Here is a 21,572-nt window from a genome sequence, read left to right on the forward strand (position 1 = left end):
ACACACACACACAACACTTTCACAGATCTTTACAGACAGAACCTGCTGACACATTGCCGGTGTAAACAAAACACAACAGTTTGTTTATCTTCAAAACATTCTGTTTTATTACAGAAAATCTTCAGGTTTTGAATATGCTAGTTTCAAAGAGGTACATTCAGCTTAGAGGTTTGGAGTGTTGAAGCTGGAGACCCAAAGGGCTGGAGGTGGAGTGTCCCTGCTGTGCGACACAGAGCTGCTGAGGTGCCTAAAGGTGTCCACCTCCACCCAACCACAGGCAGGGACACACTCCACAGCCACAGAGCCTCTCGTGCTTTTTTATTTTTTTTTTCATTTTGATTTGATTTTCTTAAAAAAAAAAAGTGGCTGGAAAAAGGTTGCATTAAAAATACAATCCATTCTTTTTTTTATACTTTCATTTAGACAGGCTAAACATTGGATTCAAACATATTCTAAGCTCTGAAAATAGCATTTCTGATATCATTTAAAGGTTTTTCATTTGTTAACAAAGCAGGCAGTCCCTCTCAGTGTGTCCCCTTTACACTAAGTATATCTGGCACAGTGCAGTCTGGAGGTGACATGTCACAGAGGAAATAAAAAAAACAGCAACTTTCTCCCCTTTCCTAGACGGTCTTAGTAGCAAATAATGCAGAAAGGCATGTATATTTTTGTGAGAATAACATCATTTTTAAAACCTCCAATTGACGTTATGACTATGTATGCCATTCTGCAGATGCACTGTATCACACTGCCTGTCTTTGTCCACATGACAAACAGCATCAAACGGGATTGGTGCGGGCTCACATCAGGGCTGGAGTAAAACAGGCTAACTCAACTGGCACAAAGCTGAACACTCTCCACAATAAAAAAGATTTATGTAGTAAAAATATAACATTTGTGAGTAAAATTACACTTAACAATAAATATGCCAGGTAGACAATATATGTTTGTGGAAAAAAAAAAAAAGACAGAAAACATTTCAAAACAGTATCTAAAAGTGTTTGAAATCATGAAATGTTTAAATGGAATGTATGAAGCACTACACACAAGAAGGAAGGAACAACAGGCCCAGCAGTTCACTCTATCATCCCGTTTGTCAGCAGATCTGACAAACACAGCAACAAGAGTCTCACAGTGGCTTTAACTACGCTGGCTCTGCAGATCTGGAGTCAGTTTCTTTACATTCCAACTTCAGTCTGACTGAGACAAACTATGCAAGCTATATAATGGGTGATGAATATAAATACCTCATTTAGGCTTTAGTGCATGTGTGCATATAAGTGTACAACATGTGTGGTTATTGTGTGCCATCCACCTGGTGTGTGTGTGTGTGTGCGCTCAGGCATACAGTCATGTGCCTTACTGACCGTCTATGCAATGAAGAAACCAGTTTCCTTAATAGTGCAGGAAAAGTGTAACTGAACTACAACAACTTGGTTCAAGTAATCCTGGTTTTCATCACACACAGGCATTTGTGGCTATTCTCATCCAGTACATCTGCACGCACTAATGCAACACACAGACAAACACACACTGACTTGTCACTTTCAGGTCACACGAGTGTGGACAGAATCTGATCGTTCATCTTTTTTTTTTTGGCTTTGAGCAGATGCTAACATACATCTCTGAGCTATATACAGTACAGCACATATATATTAAAGTTCTCATTTTAATTGGACTCTCTTAAATTATCTCTGAGGTTGGAAGATTTAGGTCATGCCCCAAGCAACGTTTCATTGCCAAAATATGCTTAACGTCTCTAATCTATCTCTCAATCGCACGCAAACACACACTTACTTTTTGGACTGAGTGGTAATATGGCCACCTTTAACCCCTCTCATACACAGAAGTCAACAGTAACTGCTGATTCATTCATAGAAAAATAATCAAATGAACAATCTGTTTGCTGCTCTGAGCTGAACATTCAGTAACTTGGATCTGTTGATGAGCGTATTTTCTAAAACATACAATAACCATTTAAAGAATAACCATTGAAAGCTGTAGCAACTGTAAAGTAGAATAACTTCTTGAAGTATAAACGCTGAGGATATAATAACAAAGTCTGCAGAATACAGTGACTGATCATCAGTGGAGTGAAGTGTTCTTTTGAGCCTTCTTTCATGCAGATGTACTATTCTTGGAGTGGATATTACAACTGCTTGCTGAAACACAGCAGTTGAATAGTGCTACTGACAAGGCAGCCATGTATGCATTCATTTGTAAGCTAGAATTAAAAAAAGTGAAAGAAAGAAAAGTCATGCCTGTCATCTGAGTAGATATTTTATAAAATATTGCAGGGCACTGCTCTGCAGGCATGCGTGTGGGAGCGTAAGGTTTGGGAATGGGCCGAGAAGGACGGAGAAGAGACACGCAAGTCAAAAGACTGCTAAACCACTTTTCATCCCCTCCCCCCCTCAAGTCTCTTTTCTTATTCTTCAATTTTTTTTTCTTCACTTCTCCTAGCAGACAGCTCCGACCGGAACGGGACCTGAATGAGGCTGATGTCACCGTTGTTGCGAGTCCTTGCGGCCTTTTACTGGCGCTCCTTCAGGTGCTTGTAGGATAGTGGTGTGACAGCTGCAATCTGGGAAAGCACAAGCAAAGACGCTTTATTTTATGCTTTCATCATGAGCTTGTGCCAACAAGAGGAAGAGGACGAGATACCTTGGAATCACCCCAAATCAACAGAGAATAAGCAGAGATTGGCCACATGAAAGTCAGTATAATTACACCTTCCCCTCTACCAGACACACAGCAATCACGTAGTAAAGGAAATGATCCCAGTTTCATCCACTGAAGTGTTAGAGAACTGCAGAAGGTTAGGTCTGTTGCTTTAGTTTACCTGGATGTTTGTTGGAGGTCACCATCTGACAGCTACAGGGAGAACGGAAATGCAGGTTAAACAGTGAAGGCTGTTGCAAAAAGCTTTGTGCTTCTGTAAGGCGATCTGTGACCCTGGAAAGTGGCACATTCAATCTTACCTGCAGGGGGGTTGACAAAAAAACTGAAAATACCTGAGGACATTTGGCACAATGTGAGGTCTAGAGATGCCCTTCCACCTCAGAACTAGTGTGTTCATGGAACACATTGTTTTCAATATTGTTCTTTACAGACAAAGACAAAATTTGCATAATTTTAATAAGACATTACAGCATTATTATATGAATTATATAATAAAACCACAAAATTGTATTAATCTATTTCTGAATTTTTGAAATTCATTCTGAAATGACAATTAAATGCTACTTTATTATTAAGGAAGTCATTTTTATGTAATTCCAGCAATGATTATTTGATTACATCGGACCACTTTTATTCACAGGGTACAGCCAGATATGGAACCGGTCTGTCAAATAACCAGCTCAGGTTTTCTTGTCTAGATTGACAAAGACTTGGGGATGAAAAGTGACAATGTGAAACAAAAACTCATTTTGGTAAAGTCAGTTTTTGAAACAAAATGCTTTTTGCAAAAGAAACAGCAGAATCAAGTAACATCTCATAATTATGAGCTCAATTTCTATTTTTCCAATAGTGAAATGTAACTGAAGTTTGTGACAATCTCATGATATACATTTCATATCTTGGCTGTACTGGTCCATAATGTCTTATTATGTATTTATTATCATTGAACATTTTGATCTTCCTGTATTTAAACATAATATCTGTTGCTGTTACCATTTTGGGTTTGTTTTCATTATTTTCTTGTCTATCCCCCATAATGCAGCAGTATTTGGTCTGCGGTTACACCAACATCACATCATGCACTGAGTCAAGCGTTGCAATCAGAAATACATCCATTATTTGCCAAGACGGTAAGCAGACAGCAAAACCACCAACACAGGTTTGGATGTGCACATGGGAGCACGCGACCATGACCAAACCACCACGTCACAAACAGCACACACATTTCAGAAAGTGGAGAAGCTACAAACACACACCACATCTGTTGCTTCACACTGCCAGAGAGGACAAAAACTGACACCGTCTCACACACACACACTCTTTGTCCAACTATAAGATGGACTGAAATCAAACACAAAACTGGGTTTCAGAAGCACATGCAGAAGATAATATAAGCCGGCATCCAAAGGAAGGCTGAAAGGAGCATGTGTCTATTTTTTTTTTTTTTTTTTTTTTTTAAAGTTTGTAATATTAAGCCTTTGGATGCATTCACATGTTGAATAAATGCACCACTTGATAATTGTAACAAAAATGCTGACACAAAACAAGAGATATGGAAAAAAATGCATCTCTTCAGCCAGCCAATATCAGCTTACACAACACATAAGAAAACACTGGGTCCTATTGAAAATGGCTTGTGTGCTATTATGCCTTTGATTTCCTTGTTATAAGTTAGAGACCAGAATTGCTGGAGCGGTTGACTGGGGGAGTGAGTCATTGATTGGTTTAAACGTCCTCAAAGTGGGCTAGTACCTGTTTAAATGACAGTATTGGACTCATCTGAAAAGGTTCTCATGAGCAGGGGCCTGGCTGAAGACCGGGGAGACTGGAGGCCCCCAGCGCTCGACTGAGACAGCTTCTTCTAGAAGGGCGAGGCAAGAAACACCAGTGACGTCACTACGCTAACAAACACACACACACACACACACACACACACACTTGGTCTCTCTCTGCATCTTGTGCTCTCTCTTGCACACAGACAAACATATGTACAAAGAACAAACATATACATTCACAAAGACTTCAAAAGTGGACAATGCCTTTTTAAACACCTTTTCTTGGTAATAATAAGCCTATTGATAGCTCCAGGAAATACAGGACTACCATCTTGCACATTTATCAAAAGAATGTATGAAATAAAACGCACGCGCACACACACAGACAGACAAAATGCAGTGGCCTGCAGGGATTTTGCTGACGATCCAGGATGAAGTTGTGGACTTGAGCCTCATGCAGGTAAGTTTGGGTGCTTTGACGTGCTGCAGTCACCTGACTGGACATGCGGAGGCAGCAGGCATTAGAGCAGCACAGGCAGCTGGGAGGAAACACTGACTGATACAACTGGACAGACAAGGATGGAAGACTGACTGCACGATTTTAGCACGGACGCCCTGTCCTACTCCACACTGCTGGTAGAGCTGGTCACACGCAATTCCTCCCAATTTAAAAAACATATCTAAAGGAAAGCACTTGTGTCAAGGTTTGAAATGGTGCCTTGTAAGGACAGCATTCCTGAGGCAGTAATTCATCTGAAACCTGAATTGTCTAACCTAATCTGTCCAATCGAAGGGAATTATAACAATCTACAAAACACCTGTCAAAGTTACGTTGCAGGATAAGGAGGGAATCTCACAGTGGGAGAGGAAGGATACAACAAGTAGGAAACAAGCAAGCCTGGCAGACAGAGAGACTCTGCAGGAAGACACTTAAGTATAATTGCTGACAGAAAAAGAGACCTCAGTCACTCCATGAGAAGCTGTGAGTGCTAGCGGTCTGTGACAACATGAAGATAGTGGATGTCCCCGAGGAAGGAAGGCGATGTTTCATCTTTAGGGAAGACAGTCCAGAGAGGAAGAGAGAAAAAAATAAGAGGGTGAGATAGATAAGAAGAATGTATTAAAGTGCAAAAGCAATAGTACTAGTTAGAAAAACAAAGTTGGAAAGGTGGGAAATGGGCAAAAATAAGGTTGCGGTGCAATCTAAAATAAAATGGTTCATTATCTGAAATTTCCACTCATTCAAACAACTGTGATTTAAACCTGAGGATTCATGAACCCCATGTAGGTGAAAATTTAGAACCATTGACAAAAACGCTAAGCAGTTATTGAGTACATTCTTGAGTGATTCTACCACTTTTCTAACTCGCATAAAACAAATGTATAAAATCTTTATTGTAAGAAGCATTTGTTGTACAAATCTGCAAGCTGCATGGTTCCCCTCAAATATGTGCAAAACATTCGGTTCAGTTTGGTACTTTTACCAAACAAAACAAGTCTAGACACAATTAAAAAAAACTTGTGGGATACACCCAAAAGCACACACACATACCACCAAACATTTCCAGCTGCTTGGAAAAGAAACTGGGAGCATGAGGAGCAAAATGACACAATATGCGTGAGAAACTCATGTGGATAAAATGGGAGTTCTATCAAACAAACCCTTACATAAAATAAATAAACCTAATTTTAAAGACACAGTGAAATTAAAAAAAAATCTCCATCATACTCTCTATAATAATATAATAACTTTTAGTATGCCAAAAGTAAAAGAAACTCTTGGAGTGTGTTTTTGATAACATCTTCAGTTTGTGTTCAGCCAAACTTATGAGATTAAGGCTCCTAGTTAACGGAACCCAGTGTATAAAACACCCCTGGACCAACACTTCATGAATCATAATAGCTAGTAGAGCGATGTAATGGAGCAGACGTGTATGTTTGGACATTAGATGTCAAAAGTCTTTATTACATTTCCAAAGAATGTGAGCTCAAATATATTCTGTCCTGTCTTAGGCCACATGAACTTAACACCACTGGCAAGGCAGGGGTGAGTGGAGGCCAACAGCTCATTTTAACTCCTTATCTACAAAGTCACACCCATTTTAGAGTAAGTCAATCGTATCTGAAAGCTTCGATTTAAATCCTTCGCATAACTGTACAAACCACACCTATTTCATCAATTCACTCTGAAAAATACATTATGGAGAATAACAACAACCAACCCCTTTTCACAACAAATATGTGTAAAACTGCATCAAGGAAAAGAGGAAGAAAGGTGGTAAAGCAGAGTGGAAATGTGAGTGTGTCTGTGTGTTTCGGCTCTACCTGTCGAGCGTGGGGGCCGCGAGGCTTGCGGAACACCACAAGCAGGATCTCTGGCAGTAGGCTGAGCAGGATGAGCAGGATGATGACCAGCCAGGCCGACACCGAGCTCAGCATGTTGGCAAACACAAAGTACAAACGCTGCTGCCTCAGGAAAGGCCTGCAGGAAAGGCAACACTTTAGTTTACAATGTTTGGAGGAGCTACAGGGTTTAGAGAGCATTGAAAGATATTATTTTGTCCTGAATTGGTTTCTAACCATATTATTCCTCCCCAGAAGAAGCTGAAAAACACGTAGAAGGCCAGGGAACCCCAGATAACAAAGTGGTTGATCCATGTCCAATGCCGTGTGTCCAGAGCAAGCTGGAATGGTGGAGAAGACAAATGACAAACATATGAAACACACACACACACACAAATTATGCCCTTTTAGAAGACAAGATAAAAAACAGAGGAGAAACTTACCTTTAGTGTCACAGTGAAGACAAGAACAGTGAATACAATCGTTCCATATGACCAGTTCCCAAAAACCTGGATTTAAACAAGACCAATGTGTAAATGGAGTTGGGGGATAATGCTTAATCATGCAAATCAGTCACACTCATTTACAAGATGATTGAAATCAAACCTGGCCATTATCCTGCAGGGCTGGGTTGCTGAACAAATATCGAACACCAAAGAAGAAGAGCAAACCATGGAAGACTCCCAGCAACGTCCAGTAGAGGAATGGTCCCCACCGCAGCATAGCATTCTTAGCAATCTCTCTAAAGAAAGTCATAAAAGAGGAAGATGAACCTCTTTTTTCAGTCTCTTTGCACTCAATCTCAATCATGAAAATGAAAACTATAACGTATTCAAATAAGAAATGTCAACAGCTCTTCCTAAACCAAAAAAAGAAAACACTCATACAGTGTTTCATGTCAAGTTAAATGTCTTAAACTGCTTCATCATATAGCTTAAGGTGAAAAAAATCATCTTCACAAAGCCTATGTTGCATCAGAGGGGACAACACTACAATCTTACATATGAATATATATATATGTATATGATCTATGTAAATAGATATATAGAGAGAATGTGTATACATATATAGAATGTATATGAATGAAGGTACAGTTAGTAGCCACTATGAAACAGGGCCACCTATTATTATTTTGCAGAAATAACCTACTAAACGTTGGCAGTTGTCAGTTATAATTGACTGCTGAAAAGCAGTAAGACAGGACTTCACTTGGGTGTGTTTCCACTTTTGTAAATTTCTTTTAACTAAAAAATCTGAAGAAAAGATTGGCCTCACAATCAGCTGACTAAGCTATTGCTGCTCCAAAATGCAATCCTAGATTTAAAACATAAAGAAGATTGTATTTTTTCTTATTTTTGATGACAGGATACAGCGTAACAGACACACTTAATCCACAATCCACTAATATACGGATGAGGAAAAAAATCCCCTTGTTCACCTGTAGAGGGTAGCATTGTCCAGGAGAACCTCCATGCAGATGTGCTGCTCCAAAAGGCTGTAAGCCAGGATGGGCATGGAGGTGAAGCAGATGTTGTACATCGTCAAATAGGCCGCATCATACAGGGGCTGGGGAGGATGGGAGGAGGGAGGAGAGGGGAGGATTGAAGGGGCAGGGGTTGGTAAGGAAGCGGAGGTGGAGGGATAGGGCAACTAGGGGTTAATATCATGGAGAGGATAAAACTCATACACGCCATCACAACGTAAACATACAGCACGTCATATAAGCAAGCTTATACAGGTCTTTCATGTACTTATGAAAGATGTATGTCATTGTCCTACAATGATATCTACAGTAATTAATGTGCTAACTGGGATTTTTATCTGAATGCGCAACCAGCAACAAACTAGATACATGCAGGCTGTATTTCTTCTCTCATTAATAATAAAGTTAATACCTCTGACTGAATTTTTACAGTGTGACAGAAACACACATGCCAACCGGATTACATAACATCCATATGCTATGTATCATGGTGGCAGAACGTGACACACCTGTGTTATTTCAACAGCTTTGTGTAGTGTAAGATTGTGTATAAACATAACAGACCACATATCAAACATCCCAAGGGCAGTGAGGCAGGGACAATCTGAGGGAAAGAAATCTGGAATTCAGGAGGATGAGGAGGTGTAGATTTAAAGGACACTGCCTCCTTTCATGTTCAGAACATCTTTGAACCTCAATGAGATTCAGGACATACTCACTTGCTGAGAGTAGCCGCAGAAGAACTGGTACAAAAACTGCGGTAAGATGAAGCAAAGATTCTGCAGGCAAAAAAGAAGGGGAACAGGCTCACAGTGATGGATAAAATCATCAAAGGACATCAAATGAATTCTCGAGTACCTGTGTGCTTTTAAAGTGAGAATAAAAATTGCAATACATTAACCTGAGTTCAACCTCAAAATCGGTTTAACTTGTTGAGATAAATTCTGTCAAATCTGTATCTGTGCATCACATAACTCCCAAAGCAAGTGGATGGTGAGTTTGTTGGGGAAACAAAGACTTTGCTGAAAGTCCAAACAAGCTGTGAGACTGAAGCGAGATAAAAAGTCAACGTGACAGACGCATTTGTTCCTCCTACCTTGTAAAAGAAATATTGGACGAGGTGTGCAATGCGAACATAGTAGAGATGCCCATGAGCCAACAAAAGTTTCTTGAGGTGCTTGAGTTTGGGGATGGCATAGTCACTGTTCCTCACTGCCTGCCGGCCTTCTTTGCCCTTAATGCCTGAAACACCAAACCAAAAAATTACACACTATTCTCACTAAAAAGCTACACTTAGTAATTGCAGAGTCCCTAGTCTACTTCAGCATGACACTTCTTACCAATGCCAACATGAGCTTCTAAAATCATGCTGACATCATTGGCTCCGTCTCCGATGGAGAGGGTGATTGGGCAGCCTTTGGAGTTCTTTACCATTTTCACAATCTATACATAGAGCAAGACAAAGGGGTAAGAATTAAAAATCTATTAAAAAAAAGTCTTCATTGCCACAGTACACACAAGATTGGACAGCATGAACGAGTGATGTAAACTTCATAATACTGCAATATTACATAAAATACTTAATCAAAACTAATAGCAAGCTTAGCAAACTGTCCAAAAAACTAAGAGTTTAGATTCCATCTAAGGATGTCCACACTATGTAGCAAATATTTTAACAGTAACTTGTAAACTGGGACTCTGCATGTAATATGTCCAATGTAAAGAAAAGTACAGTGTGGCTTGCCTTTTTCCTGACCAATCCGGCCTTCAAGTCATTGATATTTTATAATTTAAGTAAATACTAAAGTCAATTCTATTGTGCAAAATCATAAATGTGTGCAACTCTCTTGCTGTGGAGACGTTCATATAGATCCTGCTGCTGTCTGATGGTGTAGGTATTTAATAAACGTGGAGGAAAGACTCCTACAAACAGCTGGAAGCAACAAACTAAATGTAAGCTCCTATTAACGTTTTGTCAAAACTTAGATTATATTTGTAAAATGATATTTTTAAGAAATTTTGGTTTGTAATAGATTTAAAATTGTAGGGGAAATGTACAAGAAAGGCATTTTATGATTTGGGCTGCAAATCATGTCTTTGTGCTCCCTGTAATGCTTTTGGATCAATGTTTGTGCTTAACTGTTGAATAGAGTTTACCCCAAATTGTTTCATACAACACAAAGTACGTTGCTTGTGGCTGCCTAAGCACTGATGCAACTGCATGCAGTTTAGATTCGTGCTGTGCTGAAAGTGAAAGAGAAATGTTACTAGAAAGATCTCTGTCGCAGCCTCAAAAAAAAAAAAAGTTGCAGACCTGAAGCTGACATGTTCAGATGCCATCAAAATACCAGAGAGGAGTGCACTCCTCAAAGGGGCTTTCTTTAACAAACAGCTTCCACATTTTAAGTAATTGTCCTGACCTGTGCCTTTTGTAGAGGAGCCATGCGGCAGCACAGCACAGCAGTGCAGTTCTGACAAATCTGCAGGAACAGGTTCTTGTAGCGACTTGAGTTGGACTCGTTGGATGAGTTGAGCACCATCGACAGAGTGGCTCCATCTATGATAAAACCATAATCCTGGTTGGTCAAAGACCAACTCCTACAACACAGAGAAGAGAAACTGGTGAAAATTGAACTACCTCTCAGATTCAGTTCAATTAAATTATCTCCTAAATAAAAATATCACAAAATGATCTCAATGTATAAACTAAGTCGAGGTACCAACCTGGTGACGGCAGCCTTCACTGGGGGAGCATCCTGAACAGCTTTCTTGTGATATTCAAGCAAGAGCTCGTGCAGCCGCTCCTCACGCTTCCTCCCGCCATCCTCCAGAGTACGGACTGTTAGCTCCAACAGCTCTGTGTTCCTCTGGAACAATCTACAAGCATAGCAGGTGGACTTTGCTGTTTCCATTTTGTCCCCCGTTAGGACCCAAACCTTCATGCCTGCCCCCTGAAGAGCTTCCATGGTTTCTGCTGCCTCCTCTTGAAGCCTGCAGGATAGGAAGATAAAGAAAAGAAATGAGACAAATTAAATTACCATACTAACTCCGAGATGTTTCTACCATCATAAGAAAAAATAATTCAACAGCTGAATAACATAGACATCAAGTTTAAAATACAAAGGAGTGAATTCCATGATAGCAAAGAAAAACCACAACATGAAATCAGCAAAGCTTTTTCTAACGTAAATTAAACTAGAGGATAAGTGTCTTTCCTCTGAAAAATATCAGAAGAGGCTGTGGTCGTAACTGGCACAAATACAACAGGACTTCTTTATCATGGTCATATTTGCTTGTACCAAGGCATCAAATTCACATTGTAATTCATTAAAGTTTCAGATGGTGTGGCACTTTAAAATATGTATAGTATATTTAAGTACGTACCATTATAATCAAGTGATTTGATTGCAATTAGATTTTATTCTAAGCATATTTCAGTTCAAATTGCAATACTTGTATATAAATCTATTCATGCAGGTTGTTTTCTGGAATCTTTGATTGTCAGTCGCTACTTAACCACAAGATGGCAGTGTGAGATTACAAAAAAGAAGAAAAAAGCCTTTTTGTTGAAATGAATCTACTTAAGTGAAATTCAAAATGCAACTTCATACTAGTCTAAAAAACAGCAGTAATCTAGTGGCATGTAACACAGACAGTCTATTATAAAACATCCACAGAAGGAAGAATTCATTCAACACAGCAGAAAAGGCAGTCAGAACACAGTGGTAGCGCCTTGCTTTCATAAACATAGCAAGTCAGAACAAGAAGTTAATGACAGGTTTATTGCAGACGTCTCCAAACTTCTGGCCTCTTTGTTATTTTAGGTTCATTATAAGATTTCTTTGTGTAGGGGGTTTTCACCCATTAAACTTCTTGGCAGTTATGTTTAATGAGAAGGAGGGAAACAGAAGCACATAAAACAGGAAGACATTCAGCAACTTTTATCAGTAGTTTCATTAGTGAGAGCTTTACAGCTGCAGTATTTGTGTGAGCACCCACCTATCTTCAACAGCGGTAGCTCCAATTAGGCTCATTCCAGTCTCCACTTGGTTATAAACAGCCATCAGCTTCTGCTCTCTGTCCTGCAGAGCCAGTCTAGCTTCCCTCAATCCTGCATCTGCTTGGGCGTACTCCTCTGCGCTAAGATATTTGTAGGCCACACACAGTGTTCGGTAGCCCTCCTAAACAGTGATAGCGAGTAATATTAAAACAACAAAATAATCTGTCGGGAAATCATTACAACAGTTTGGAGATCTGGAAAGAGAAGTTGCTTTTGTCACTCACTGTTGCATTACGCTCCACATGCATGCGTATCCTCTCGACTTCCTCCTGTCTAACGCGGGGGAAGATGGAAGAGTCTGCTCCCTTACAGAACAGCAGTGTATCACCTGGGCACAAAGAAAGCACACAATCATACAGACACATAATGACGTCTGTTGGCGAATACTAAATCACAGTTAATGCAACAAGCCTGGCAGTAATCTCAATGTCACCTGATATGGCTCTGACGATTACACTCATTCGTCTTCTCACTGGGTCAAAGTTCAACACATGAAGTAGTTCATACCTTTGGAGAGTACGGAATTGAAATAGAATAAAAGATGTGAACGGAAAAAAAGGACTAAAACCAAAACACTTTGTGTATGCAATAACTGACTTACATTTCAACATCATTGTTCCTGTTGAGAATTTTCATGGTTTTACTTTCAAGACCCAGAAATGTGAAGCCATACCTGCAGATGGAGACAAATCACTATGAATGTGGCATTTATGCGCTAATGTGCAAAATGAACATACATTCTACAGAAATGTACACAGATTCTCCAAATACAATTCTGTGATATTCGTATTTCAACTACAAGCTTGGTACAATTCCACTTCAACTCAATGAGTCATAACAGTTCAGTTTTTACCTCATGGCACCCTTGACTAGAGCAACCTCATCAGGTGAGGAGGCAATAAAGCCCCTCAGCGCCTCCGATGTTTGAAGCACTTCTCCATCTACTCCTAAGCCATCCACCTCATCTACCCGTCCATCCACTTGACATTGACTCTGCTCTGTAGGCTCCTTCACCTGGACTGTGTGGCACAGACACAGGGCTCGCAGAAACAGCTCTTCCCTCTCCTAGTAACACAGCATTAACATGGTTTAATACAGTCAAACAAAATACAGTATATGCTGAATAACATTATTGCTAACAAATTTGTAAATGAACTATGCTCCCTGAAACTAATTTATACTAATCACTCAGTTGGACCTTATTTATATGGCACTTTTCTTATGAATGAAATGCAACACAAAATGCTTTACAGATAACAGGAATAGAAAGGCAATAATCAATTATCACTCAGATAAAAGCCTGATTATAGCCACAGTACAGCCACATATGGGACCACACACAGTAGCTGGAGTTCAGATAAACCCCTGAACTTACAACCATTTGTCTAAATAGACTTCTTATCAACAAGTGTTGAAGTGCAGTCAGTAAAGTGTTATCAGGCGCTCATGTGAAGAGCACACAGCCACTCTTTCCCCTCCTCCATATCAACCGCATATGTTGACATGTCAAGGAGACTGTTCGTGGGTGACCTGTGAAGGGTCTTTCTGAGCAACGAGCTATATAATGACCATATGCTAATGCTAGTGTGACTTTTACAACAGATGGAGGGACACCACAACACCCACCCTGCCAGCTTTCTGCTGTAGTTTGTTCACAGGTCCATCTGTGACACAGAATCCGTCCAACTCGGAGCTCGCGTCCCTGTACTTGTACTGGAAGCCGTCAATGCAGCACTCGATGAACTCCATGTTATTCTGAGTGAGGGTGCCCGTCTTGTCCGTGAAGATATACTCCACCTCCAGGCGATATGATTTGAAAAAAAAAAAAAAAAAAGACTTTAAATAAATGTAAAGATTACAACAATAAAATTAGGCAATTGCTCCCAGAAACAATTAGACTATTATTCAGTTGAACATAGCATCACTTTTAACAGAAGTAATCGTCTGGTAAACCAAGTGCAACTAATCTATGGCATCACTGCTTTAGTTAGAAGTGCCATTAAAACAGGAGAAGTCATCATAGTCATCTGTTTTTTTTTGTTTGTTTTTTTTTAAACAATTCTTTTATATTCTAGCATTTAACTTGGTCTCACATGCAAGTATGGTTTTTTTAAAGTTTGTAAAAGTGGCTCTGAATGTGATACGCAGTACCACATAGAATAATCTTTTTTTCATGACTTCGGGAAAACTTTGAGGAAAAGGCATTAAATATTGACTCTGAATGTATTAGCTTGGAGTGACTTAAAGTGCTAGTGGTTGTTCCTTTCTAATGCACATTATTCACAGACACTGGATATCTGCTGTTCAGAAAAAGGGTTATATTTTAGCCAAATTTTATAATATCATCTGGGGTTTTTTTTCTCAGTTTTCAAGAGCCATAGAAGACATCACATCGCAGTTTTTACAGGCTTGGTTGAGTGTCACTGTAATTTACTTTTTCTATATTTTCAGTGACTGTAAATATTAATTAAACAATTAGTTTTTTAAAGAACACAGAGAAGGCATAGTGAAATACATTTCTGCCATTTAAATGCTTCACTGACTGTCCCCATCTGCCTGACCTGTCCCAGCTCCTCATTAAGGTCCGAAGTGTTGACCAGTGCCCCCTCCTTGATCTCAGGATCAAAGAAATCTTTGTCCCATGTGATGAAAAAGGATCCCAAAAACTTCTGCATCTCAACCGTGACATACATGGACACCGGAATGATGAAGTTGAAGAGCACCATGAAGGACAGGAAGTCAGTGAACATCTTCAGGTACTGGTGGAAAAATAAATTAAGACATATTTAAATGAAATGGGTTTTTTTTTAATCACTAAATTTTGCCGCATTTGTGTCCACCATTTAAAGTAATGTAAGCAGGAAAATTTGCTATCACGGTGGACTTTACCAAAGGTTGACTACACTGTACTTTCTGTGCATAACCACACACATAGTGTGCTCAAGAGATTAGTACTTCTCGTTTATGCACACAACAAAATAGAAGACATGGAGGCAGTCACAATATTCACACTTCATTGAAGGCTAGAGCAGAGGGTTAAGAGCCAAAGAAATGGATCATGTCACAGTGTAGTACTGCAGTGTCCAATTTGCAGTTTTACTACTGTGGAACAAAAGAGGCAAGAGCTTATAAAATGCCATATCGGTATGGATGCCCTCAAAAGTTACAACTACAAGAATCTAAGGTTGAGTAGTTATTGCATTAACAGAGTCCTACTTTGGACAGTAACACATGACAATAGAGTATAGTGGATTCTTTTTTCTCTGATTATAAAGTCACACATATCTATGGAAACAGCACAACTATTAATAGAAATAGAGCATTCAGTTTTCTTTTATGCAGTTTAACTAAGTTATAATGCCATAGTTGTTTTTTTAAATAACAAGAGGTGCATTTCATTGACTATTTTACAAAATTTAAAAAATGGAATCAACATAGGGTTAATTCATCGTTCATTGCTTCAACAACAAAGACAGGCATTTTACCAGCGTTCTAAAATGTGAACTTACAAGATTGGTGTCTTTCTCTCTCTGGGTTTTCTCATTGTACCAAGGCTCATCCTGTCCAGGCTTGCTCTGCCACACATACTTCAGTGTAGTGCACACTAGGGCTTTGCTCACTAATATGCAAAGGTACACCAGAAGGAAGGCATTGATAGACCTGAAAATACGAGAAATCAAATTAATGGGTACCCAAGATATGTTGTGCATTTTAAACTTGCAAACAACTTTTACTCCAAACTTACTTCTCCACAGCAGAGCGTTTCTGAGATTTGCCCTGGTAGTTAAGAGCCATCTTTGTCTCCATGCCAGTGTAAACTGCAACACCTGGAGAAAACGAAAAGAAAAGCAGACCGCTCAGCATTTTAGATAATGAATCATCTTCAGTAATATACATTACTGTAATAACATCAGCATCATTTGACTAACCACAGATCTTCTGAGTATTCTTTAAAGTTGCCCCTTTCAGCAGGAGGTTTTCTGGGCCCAAAGACCTGCAAAATCACATCAGTACATCAAACTGTTTAGTCATACAGAAACTGTGCAAACCACACACTCCTCTATTCTCTAAATGGAAACCTGGCAGGCCAGCTGGCATCCACTCTAAAATACGCAGTGACAGTACACAGTACGACTGCAGTCTGGGCTTACACCGATCCCAGTGTTCTTGAGAAGGACACTGGCATTTGTTTATGTGACCATTACAAAGCAGTCAATGATAAATGCCTGTGGGAGTGCTTTGGGAGCAGTGGCTAAAGCTCTGCCAGCCGGTTTTAATTTTAATTCTTGTCTGCAATGAAGGATCAATGAAATAATGATTTTTTGGTGATGCAAAGGGAAACAAATGAGTGCTTAAGCAACTGTGTTTTGATTTTGCTCTCACTTATAGTGGGCTGAGATGGTTGTGCATGAGTGCTCTCACCTCACTGCAGGCTCCCGATTGTTTTTGTAGATGTGCATACGACCGACAAACCTGGAACAAAATAACAAACACTCAAAAGCTGAAGTCTATTGCAAAAAGTGCATAGTGATATCCGTTTTGCATATCGTACAATCTGTTGTTACTACAGTGTTTTCAGCTTGAGTTATCGAGATCAGTCAACAGTGCACTGACTTTAAGAGGCAGGTACTCACTGACCTTAAATCAGCTGCTGAATGTTGGAAGGAATGGTAATTATTTTTGGTCACACGCTGACATTTTTACTGACTCCGAGTAGCAGACGTCAAATAGCATTCTGATGGCTCGCTAAATGACAACATTCCTACTCCTTGCTCATAGCGAAGGCTGTCTACTGACTACGCTGAGATTCCTACAACCCCATAAGTATCACCTTTTGCCATTCCTAATATAAAACCAGCCAAACATAAGCACAGTAAGACTTGCCAAAATCTCTGCTCAGCAATCTGCATGTTATTATTAGAGCCAATGAGGATATTTTCAACTGGCATTGAGTTAACCCACTGCAGAACAAACTAAAGGCAACACATGCTTGTAGTGTAAATCCGTTGGGACCACATGATGATTGCCTACTTGTAAAGGTCAGGCTGTGGCTGTTCACACTCAATGGTGGCATTGAGAGATTCCAGATCCTTCTCCGTGTCTGGCACTGTGTAGTGTGTCTGGACAAGTGGAAGAGGCAGAGAGAGATAGAGTGTGAGCTGTGACTGACTAGAGTCAAGTGATCATTTTAGCTTCTACTACTTCACTGACAGCACAGGATGTTAGGAGAATAAATGATACTAAGGAACTGTGAGACACTTGATCACAAATAGGCATGAACACATATTTATTCTGAACTAGATTAGGGAAACCTGAAGTTTTTTCAAAGCAAGGCTGATAGTCAAATAGATTCACTATTTTGAAAACAACTGCGATAAATGGAGATTCAAATTCCTTACACTTCTAAACTATATGACTGATTTATCCTACATCCAGGCAGGTCACTGTTTCTCTATGATCTACATAGACTTTCCCCCCTAATAATAACATCTACCATACTAATAAAAATAAAATGTGACTATAGCTCATAATTTAATGGAAACATGTTTCTCTAAAGTCAAATCCTTGATTAAAACACAAAAATTACATTTTGATATGAAAAAAGGAGCAGTGGAACGGTTCATCTTACTTTATGGTTGGACTCTCCATCCAGACTTGCTGTGGTAACAAAACACGTGTCATCATCTCGGCTAGATTGCAGCAATATTAAATCACAGGGAAAGGTCTCATTTTCCTCCACCTCCACAACATCTCCCACCTGCAAAAACAACCAAAACTACTTGTCAAGACAAAGTTTGCTTTCTCCCACTCCTTAGGCACAATATCAAAAGAATTTGGCAGCGTATGAGTGACACAGTTCTAAACAATCACAGCTTTAAGGAGTTTTACCACTAGGGAGCAGGAGGACTTTAGCCTTAGTGTATTTAGCAGTAGGAGGTAGCTTACAGATGACTCGAGTGAGCTCCTGTGCAGAGAGCAGCTGTCCACATTTTTATACAAAGCAATTCTGTTTTGGTTTTGACAGCTGGATGTTATTCTCAGTGGTGTCAGCAGCACTAGCAGCCCTTCAACATAACCAAAATTATTTGGTACACTTTAAATACTGGAAAATATTGCTTTATGCATACTTTTCTTTCTGAACAGTCATAAATCTTTTTTTTTTTTTTTTTTTAAATATCACCTACAGCAAACAGAATTAGACTGCACTGAAGAAACAACCTCCACACAACACCACGGAAATGTTCATTACCATTCACACCCATGTTTGAACATCTAATCAGCTCAGGAGAAAGAACAAGTTCTCCCTTGTGCATATACTCCAAACACAGTCATGTCAAGCTGCCAGGAGCCATTCTCTGGCCATATCTCTATGGAATATTCATTCCAGTTGATCTAAGCTAAGATGGTTAAAAGTTACCTTGATCTTCTCACTCTCCTTCCGTATCCTCCGGCCGTCCTCCAAAACTGTCACTGGGTACTTATTCACCTCATTGTCTGCCTTGTGCCGTAGCCAGTCCTCATAGCCCTGCGGCAATATATCAAAATCAGAATAGCATTATTTGCTTAGCACAACAAAAAGTACCATCTTTCTCTGTGGCATTAGCACCCATGGGACACTGACAGCTATGACTGTGGCATCAGTACAAACTGACACACAATAGAGCATTGGTTGTCAAACTGAGGGGGAGCCATGAATGTTTTTCAGCTTCTAGAGGGAGCATGACTGACCAAGTTTCAAAACGAATGCAGGAGAGGTGCAAGAGAAGTTGTCATAAATCCCAAAGGAGGACTAAAAAAATATTAGTGTCTGTGCATAAAATTTAATTTTTGCATTGACTATTTTCTCATTATGTGTACAAGTGCCTGCAGCAGCAGAATAAGATGGTGATCGTCCAGCAGTGCATTGAAACAGTACGCCATGAAAGAATACTGAGTCAGGTAAAAGAAAAAAATCTAATAATTTCTGGGGCTGCTGCAGCATGAGGCACAAAATCTAGTGCAGACTTCATAAGTACTTTAAAATAGTGATGGAGATAGGAGATGGTGCAGAGATGCAGAGGGTAAAGAGGGAAACCAGAATGTGTGCCAAGGCTGAGCTTGAGCCAGAAAGCAGGATTACTGTGAAAGGTGATAGGAGGAGAAAGTCTGGTTGAGTGATGCAAAGAAATTATGCCAACTGGATGAAAGGGGGGGGACAAAAGGAGGGGAGGAATTCCTTGCATGCTTAGTTGAACTATACATTTCACCTCAGTCTCACTAATAGAGTCAAACAAGCTGCCTTGGTGTCCCACTTCAAAGCTTGGCTGAAGGCTTTCCAGTACTATCCGTGTATCCCATATATTTTCAGTAGGAAGTCCACCCACTATTGTGAATTTCAAAGCCCCAGCAGGAGTCTAACTAAAAAGCCAATCTTAAAACAATACATCTAAAGCTGGGACATGCCAGACATGGAGTCAAAGAAGCACTCACTCCCCTTGATAATTTGTATCTCTGTAATAGACTTGCTCTCTCTCCAATTGCTCACACTCCCCTAGAGCCCATTTTATCTTCACCCCAATCGGAATTCACCAGCAGAGCACAATAATACAAAACCCAAGAGAGCATTAGTTACGTACTTTACACAAAAATCACAGCAATAGAGTTACGAAGGCAGGGGAACTTGAGATGTTATGTGGAAAGGAGGAAGGAAAAAATGCAATGAAAGATAATATGAGGCAATGAGGACATGGCAATAAAAAAAACACAATAAAACGTCCGTTATCAGCACTTATCAGCCCCATTAAGTAGTATCTTACCTGCTTAATAGCAGTAACTGTAATCACAAAAAATAAGGGTAGGCCACTGGTGACTGGGCTGGTAGGGGTGTCCACTATCACCTGTTGGAGGGAAAACATAGTTTTACTTCAAAGAAATGAATGCTAACACTCAACAAAGAATATGATCTTCAAACAGAAAAGCTATACATTAAATTACAACTGCAAAGTATGACAACCACATGTTGCTGTGGTTGCAGCAAGAACAGTTCGTGGTAACATTGAGAAGATGAGACTAGCCCTCTAAATGCAGGGTGTAGTCCGTTTCTGCAAGGCGTTCCTACGATTTCCCATTTTTGTGCATCAGTAGGAAACACAAGGGAGACATTTACATTTTGGAAGGAAGCGAGTGAGGTTCTGGACCACAGAAGTTTTAATCAAGTGAGCCAGGGACAAAGTGCTTAATCTACAGGCATGCCAACACTACTGTGTATCTGCCAAGGTACGGGAGAGAGCCAGCAGAAAGCTGTCAAACTCACCTTACCTGCCTAAGCTGTGTGCTAGAAAACCTAGAGGTACAGTATGTGCATATGTGTTGGACTTCAGTCACGTGTGTAATAAGAATGTTGGACCAGTGGGCAGGTAATCCAAAACAACCAGTTTTAGAGGAGCACCTGACCAAAGCTCCCAGCTAAAACCTCAGCACACCAATGGCTTCATGTGTCCCTTTAAAATCAACAGATGGATTTACCCTGGCATTTTCATTCCTGCAGAATGCAGGTTGCTCTCCCCCTGAGTCAGAGTGCATGTTACAGCACGCACAGACACGATACAACCAGCTCATTGATATTCTGACCAACATTACAAATTGTGAGATAGACATCAGCTCGGCTCGGAGTGGGAGATACATTTTGATGCAGTCTCTAGTGTTTTCCTCACCTGTGCTTGAACTGAGAAAGAAACAAACCAGCTGCTCACTCAGTAATCACGGTCAGACATGAACACAGAGTCAAATTCTGTACCTATACAAACACCTACACACAGACACAGACTCAGGGAAGGGCAGTGAGCTAGTAGTCTAAATAAGCTTTACTGTGATTACAATTAAACTGGACTAGGGCACACCAAGCATTTGGAGAAGTGCAGATACAGAGGAGAGTCTGCATTATATATTTGTAGAAACTGGTGTTTCCAGTGAGACTGAGCAGAAAGTAATAATGCTGCTGCAGTAGCCTCAAGTGTTGTGAGCCAGAGGTTAGAGAACTCAATGTTTAGGAAGAGCAACGTGCATACTGTGTTAAAGTCTCTTCACATCTTGCACATTGCTATAGCTTATGTAGCTAGTGGATTACTGAATGCCTCTTGAGAGAAGCTCAGTTTAGCCTGGTTGTTAGCTGTTCACTGGTTGGTGTGAACAGTGTGACGGTCGTTTACTTTTGCCTATAATAACCCAATATCCTGCATTTCTTGTTCAC

At 40.0% G+C, this 21,572-nt stretch overlaps 1 protein-coding gene across 8 annotated transcripts in view; it reads right to left on the bottom strand.

Moving 5' to 3' along the window:
• Nucleotides 1-79: 79 nt before the first annotated feature.
• atp11c (ATPase phospholipid transporting 11C) overlaps nt 80-21,572 on the bottom strand; it is a 44,065-nt gene continuing 22,572 nt past the window's right edge. The window contains exons 4-31 of one of the 8 annotated variants that reach the window (XM_035955737.2): nt 20,140-20,220; nt 18,762-18,869; nt 17,973-18,101; nt 17,375-17,463; nt 16,766-16,816; nt 16,273-16,337; nt 16,089-16,170; nt 15,853-16,003; nt 14,905-15,102; nt 13,970-14,140; nt 13,197-13,408; nt 12,945-13,016; nt 12,777-12,850; nt 12,568-12,671; nt 12,283-12,464; nt 11,008-11,274; nt 10,704-10,881; nt 9,624-9,726; nt 9,380-9,525; nt 9,003-9,062; nt 8,239-8,366; nt 7,407-7,542; nt 7,244-7,309; nt 7,038-7,141; nt 6,783-6,939; nt 4,435-4,540; nt 2,843-2,874; nt 80-2,584 (exon numbers count right to left, since the gene is read on the bottom strand). In XM_035955737.2, coding sequence (XP_035811630.2) covers nt 4,439-4,540; nt 6,783-6,939; nt 7,038-7,141; nt 7,244-7,309; nt 7,407-7,542; nt 8,239-8,366; nt 9,003-9,062; nt 9,380-9,525; nt 9,624-9,726; nt 10,704-10,881; nt 11,008-11,274; nt 12,283-12,464; nt 12,568-12,671; nt 12,777-12,850; nt 12,945-13,016; nt 13,197-13,408; nt 13,970-14,140; nt 14,905-15,102; nt 15,853-16,003; nt 16,089-16,170; nt 16,273-16,337; nt 16,766-16,816; nt 17,375-17,463; nt 17,973-18,101; nt 18,762-18,869; nt 20,140-20,220 — 3,216 coding nt within the window. In that variant the 3' untranslated portion in view covers nt 80-2,584; nt 2,843-2,874; nt 4,435-4,438. Of the gene's footprint in view, nt 2,585-2,842; nt 2,875-4,434; nt 4,544-5,417; nt 5,509-6,782; nt 6,940-7,037; nt 7,142-7,243; nt 7,310-7,406; nt 7,543-8,238; nt 8,367-9,002; nt 9,063-9,379; nt 9,526-9,623; nt 9,727-10,703; nt 10,882-11,007; nt 11,275-12,282; nt 12,465-12,567; nt 12,672-12,776; nt 12,851-12,944; nt 13,017-13,196; nt 13,409-13,969; nt 14,141-14,904; nt 15,103-15,852; nt 16,004-16,088; nt 16,171-16,272; nt 16,338-16,765; nt 16,817-17,374; nt 17,464-17,972; nt 18,102-18,761; nt 18,870-20,139; nt 20,221-21,572 lie in introns of those variants that run through there. The other 7 variants (XM_035955739.2, XM_023286983.3, XM_035955738.2 and 4 more) reach the window with 7 other exon arrangements.

Source organism: Amphiprion ocellaris, chromosome 13, assembly GCF_022539595.1.
Source record: "Amphiprion ocellaris isolate individual 3 ecotype Okinawa chromosome 13, ASM2253959v1, whole genome shotgun sequence".
Lineage (NCBI taxonomy): Eukaryota > Metazoa > Chordata > Actinopteri > Pomacentridae > Amphiprion > Amphiprion ocellaris.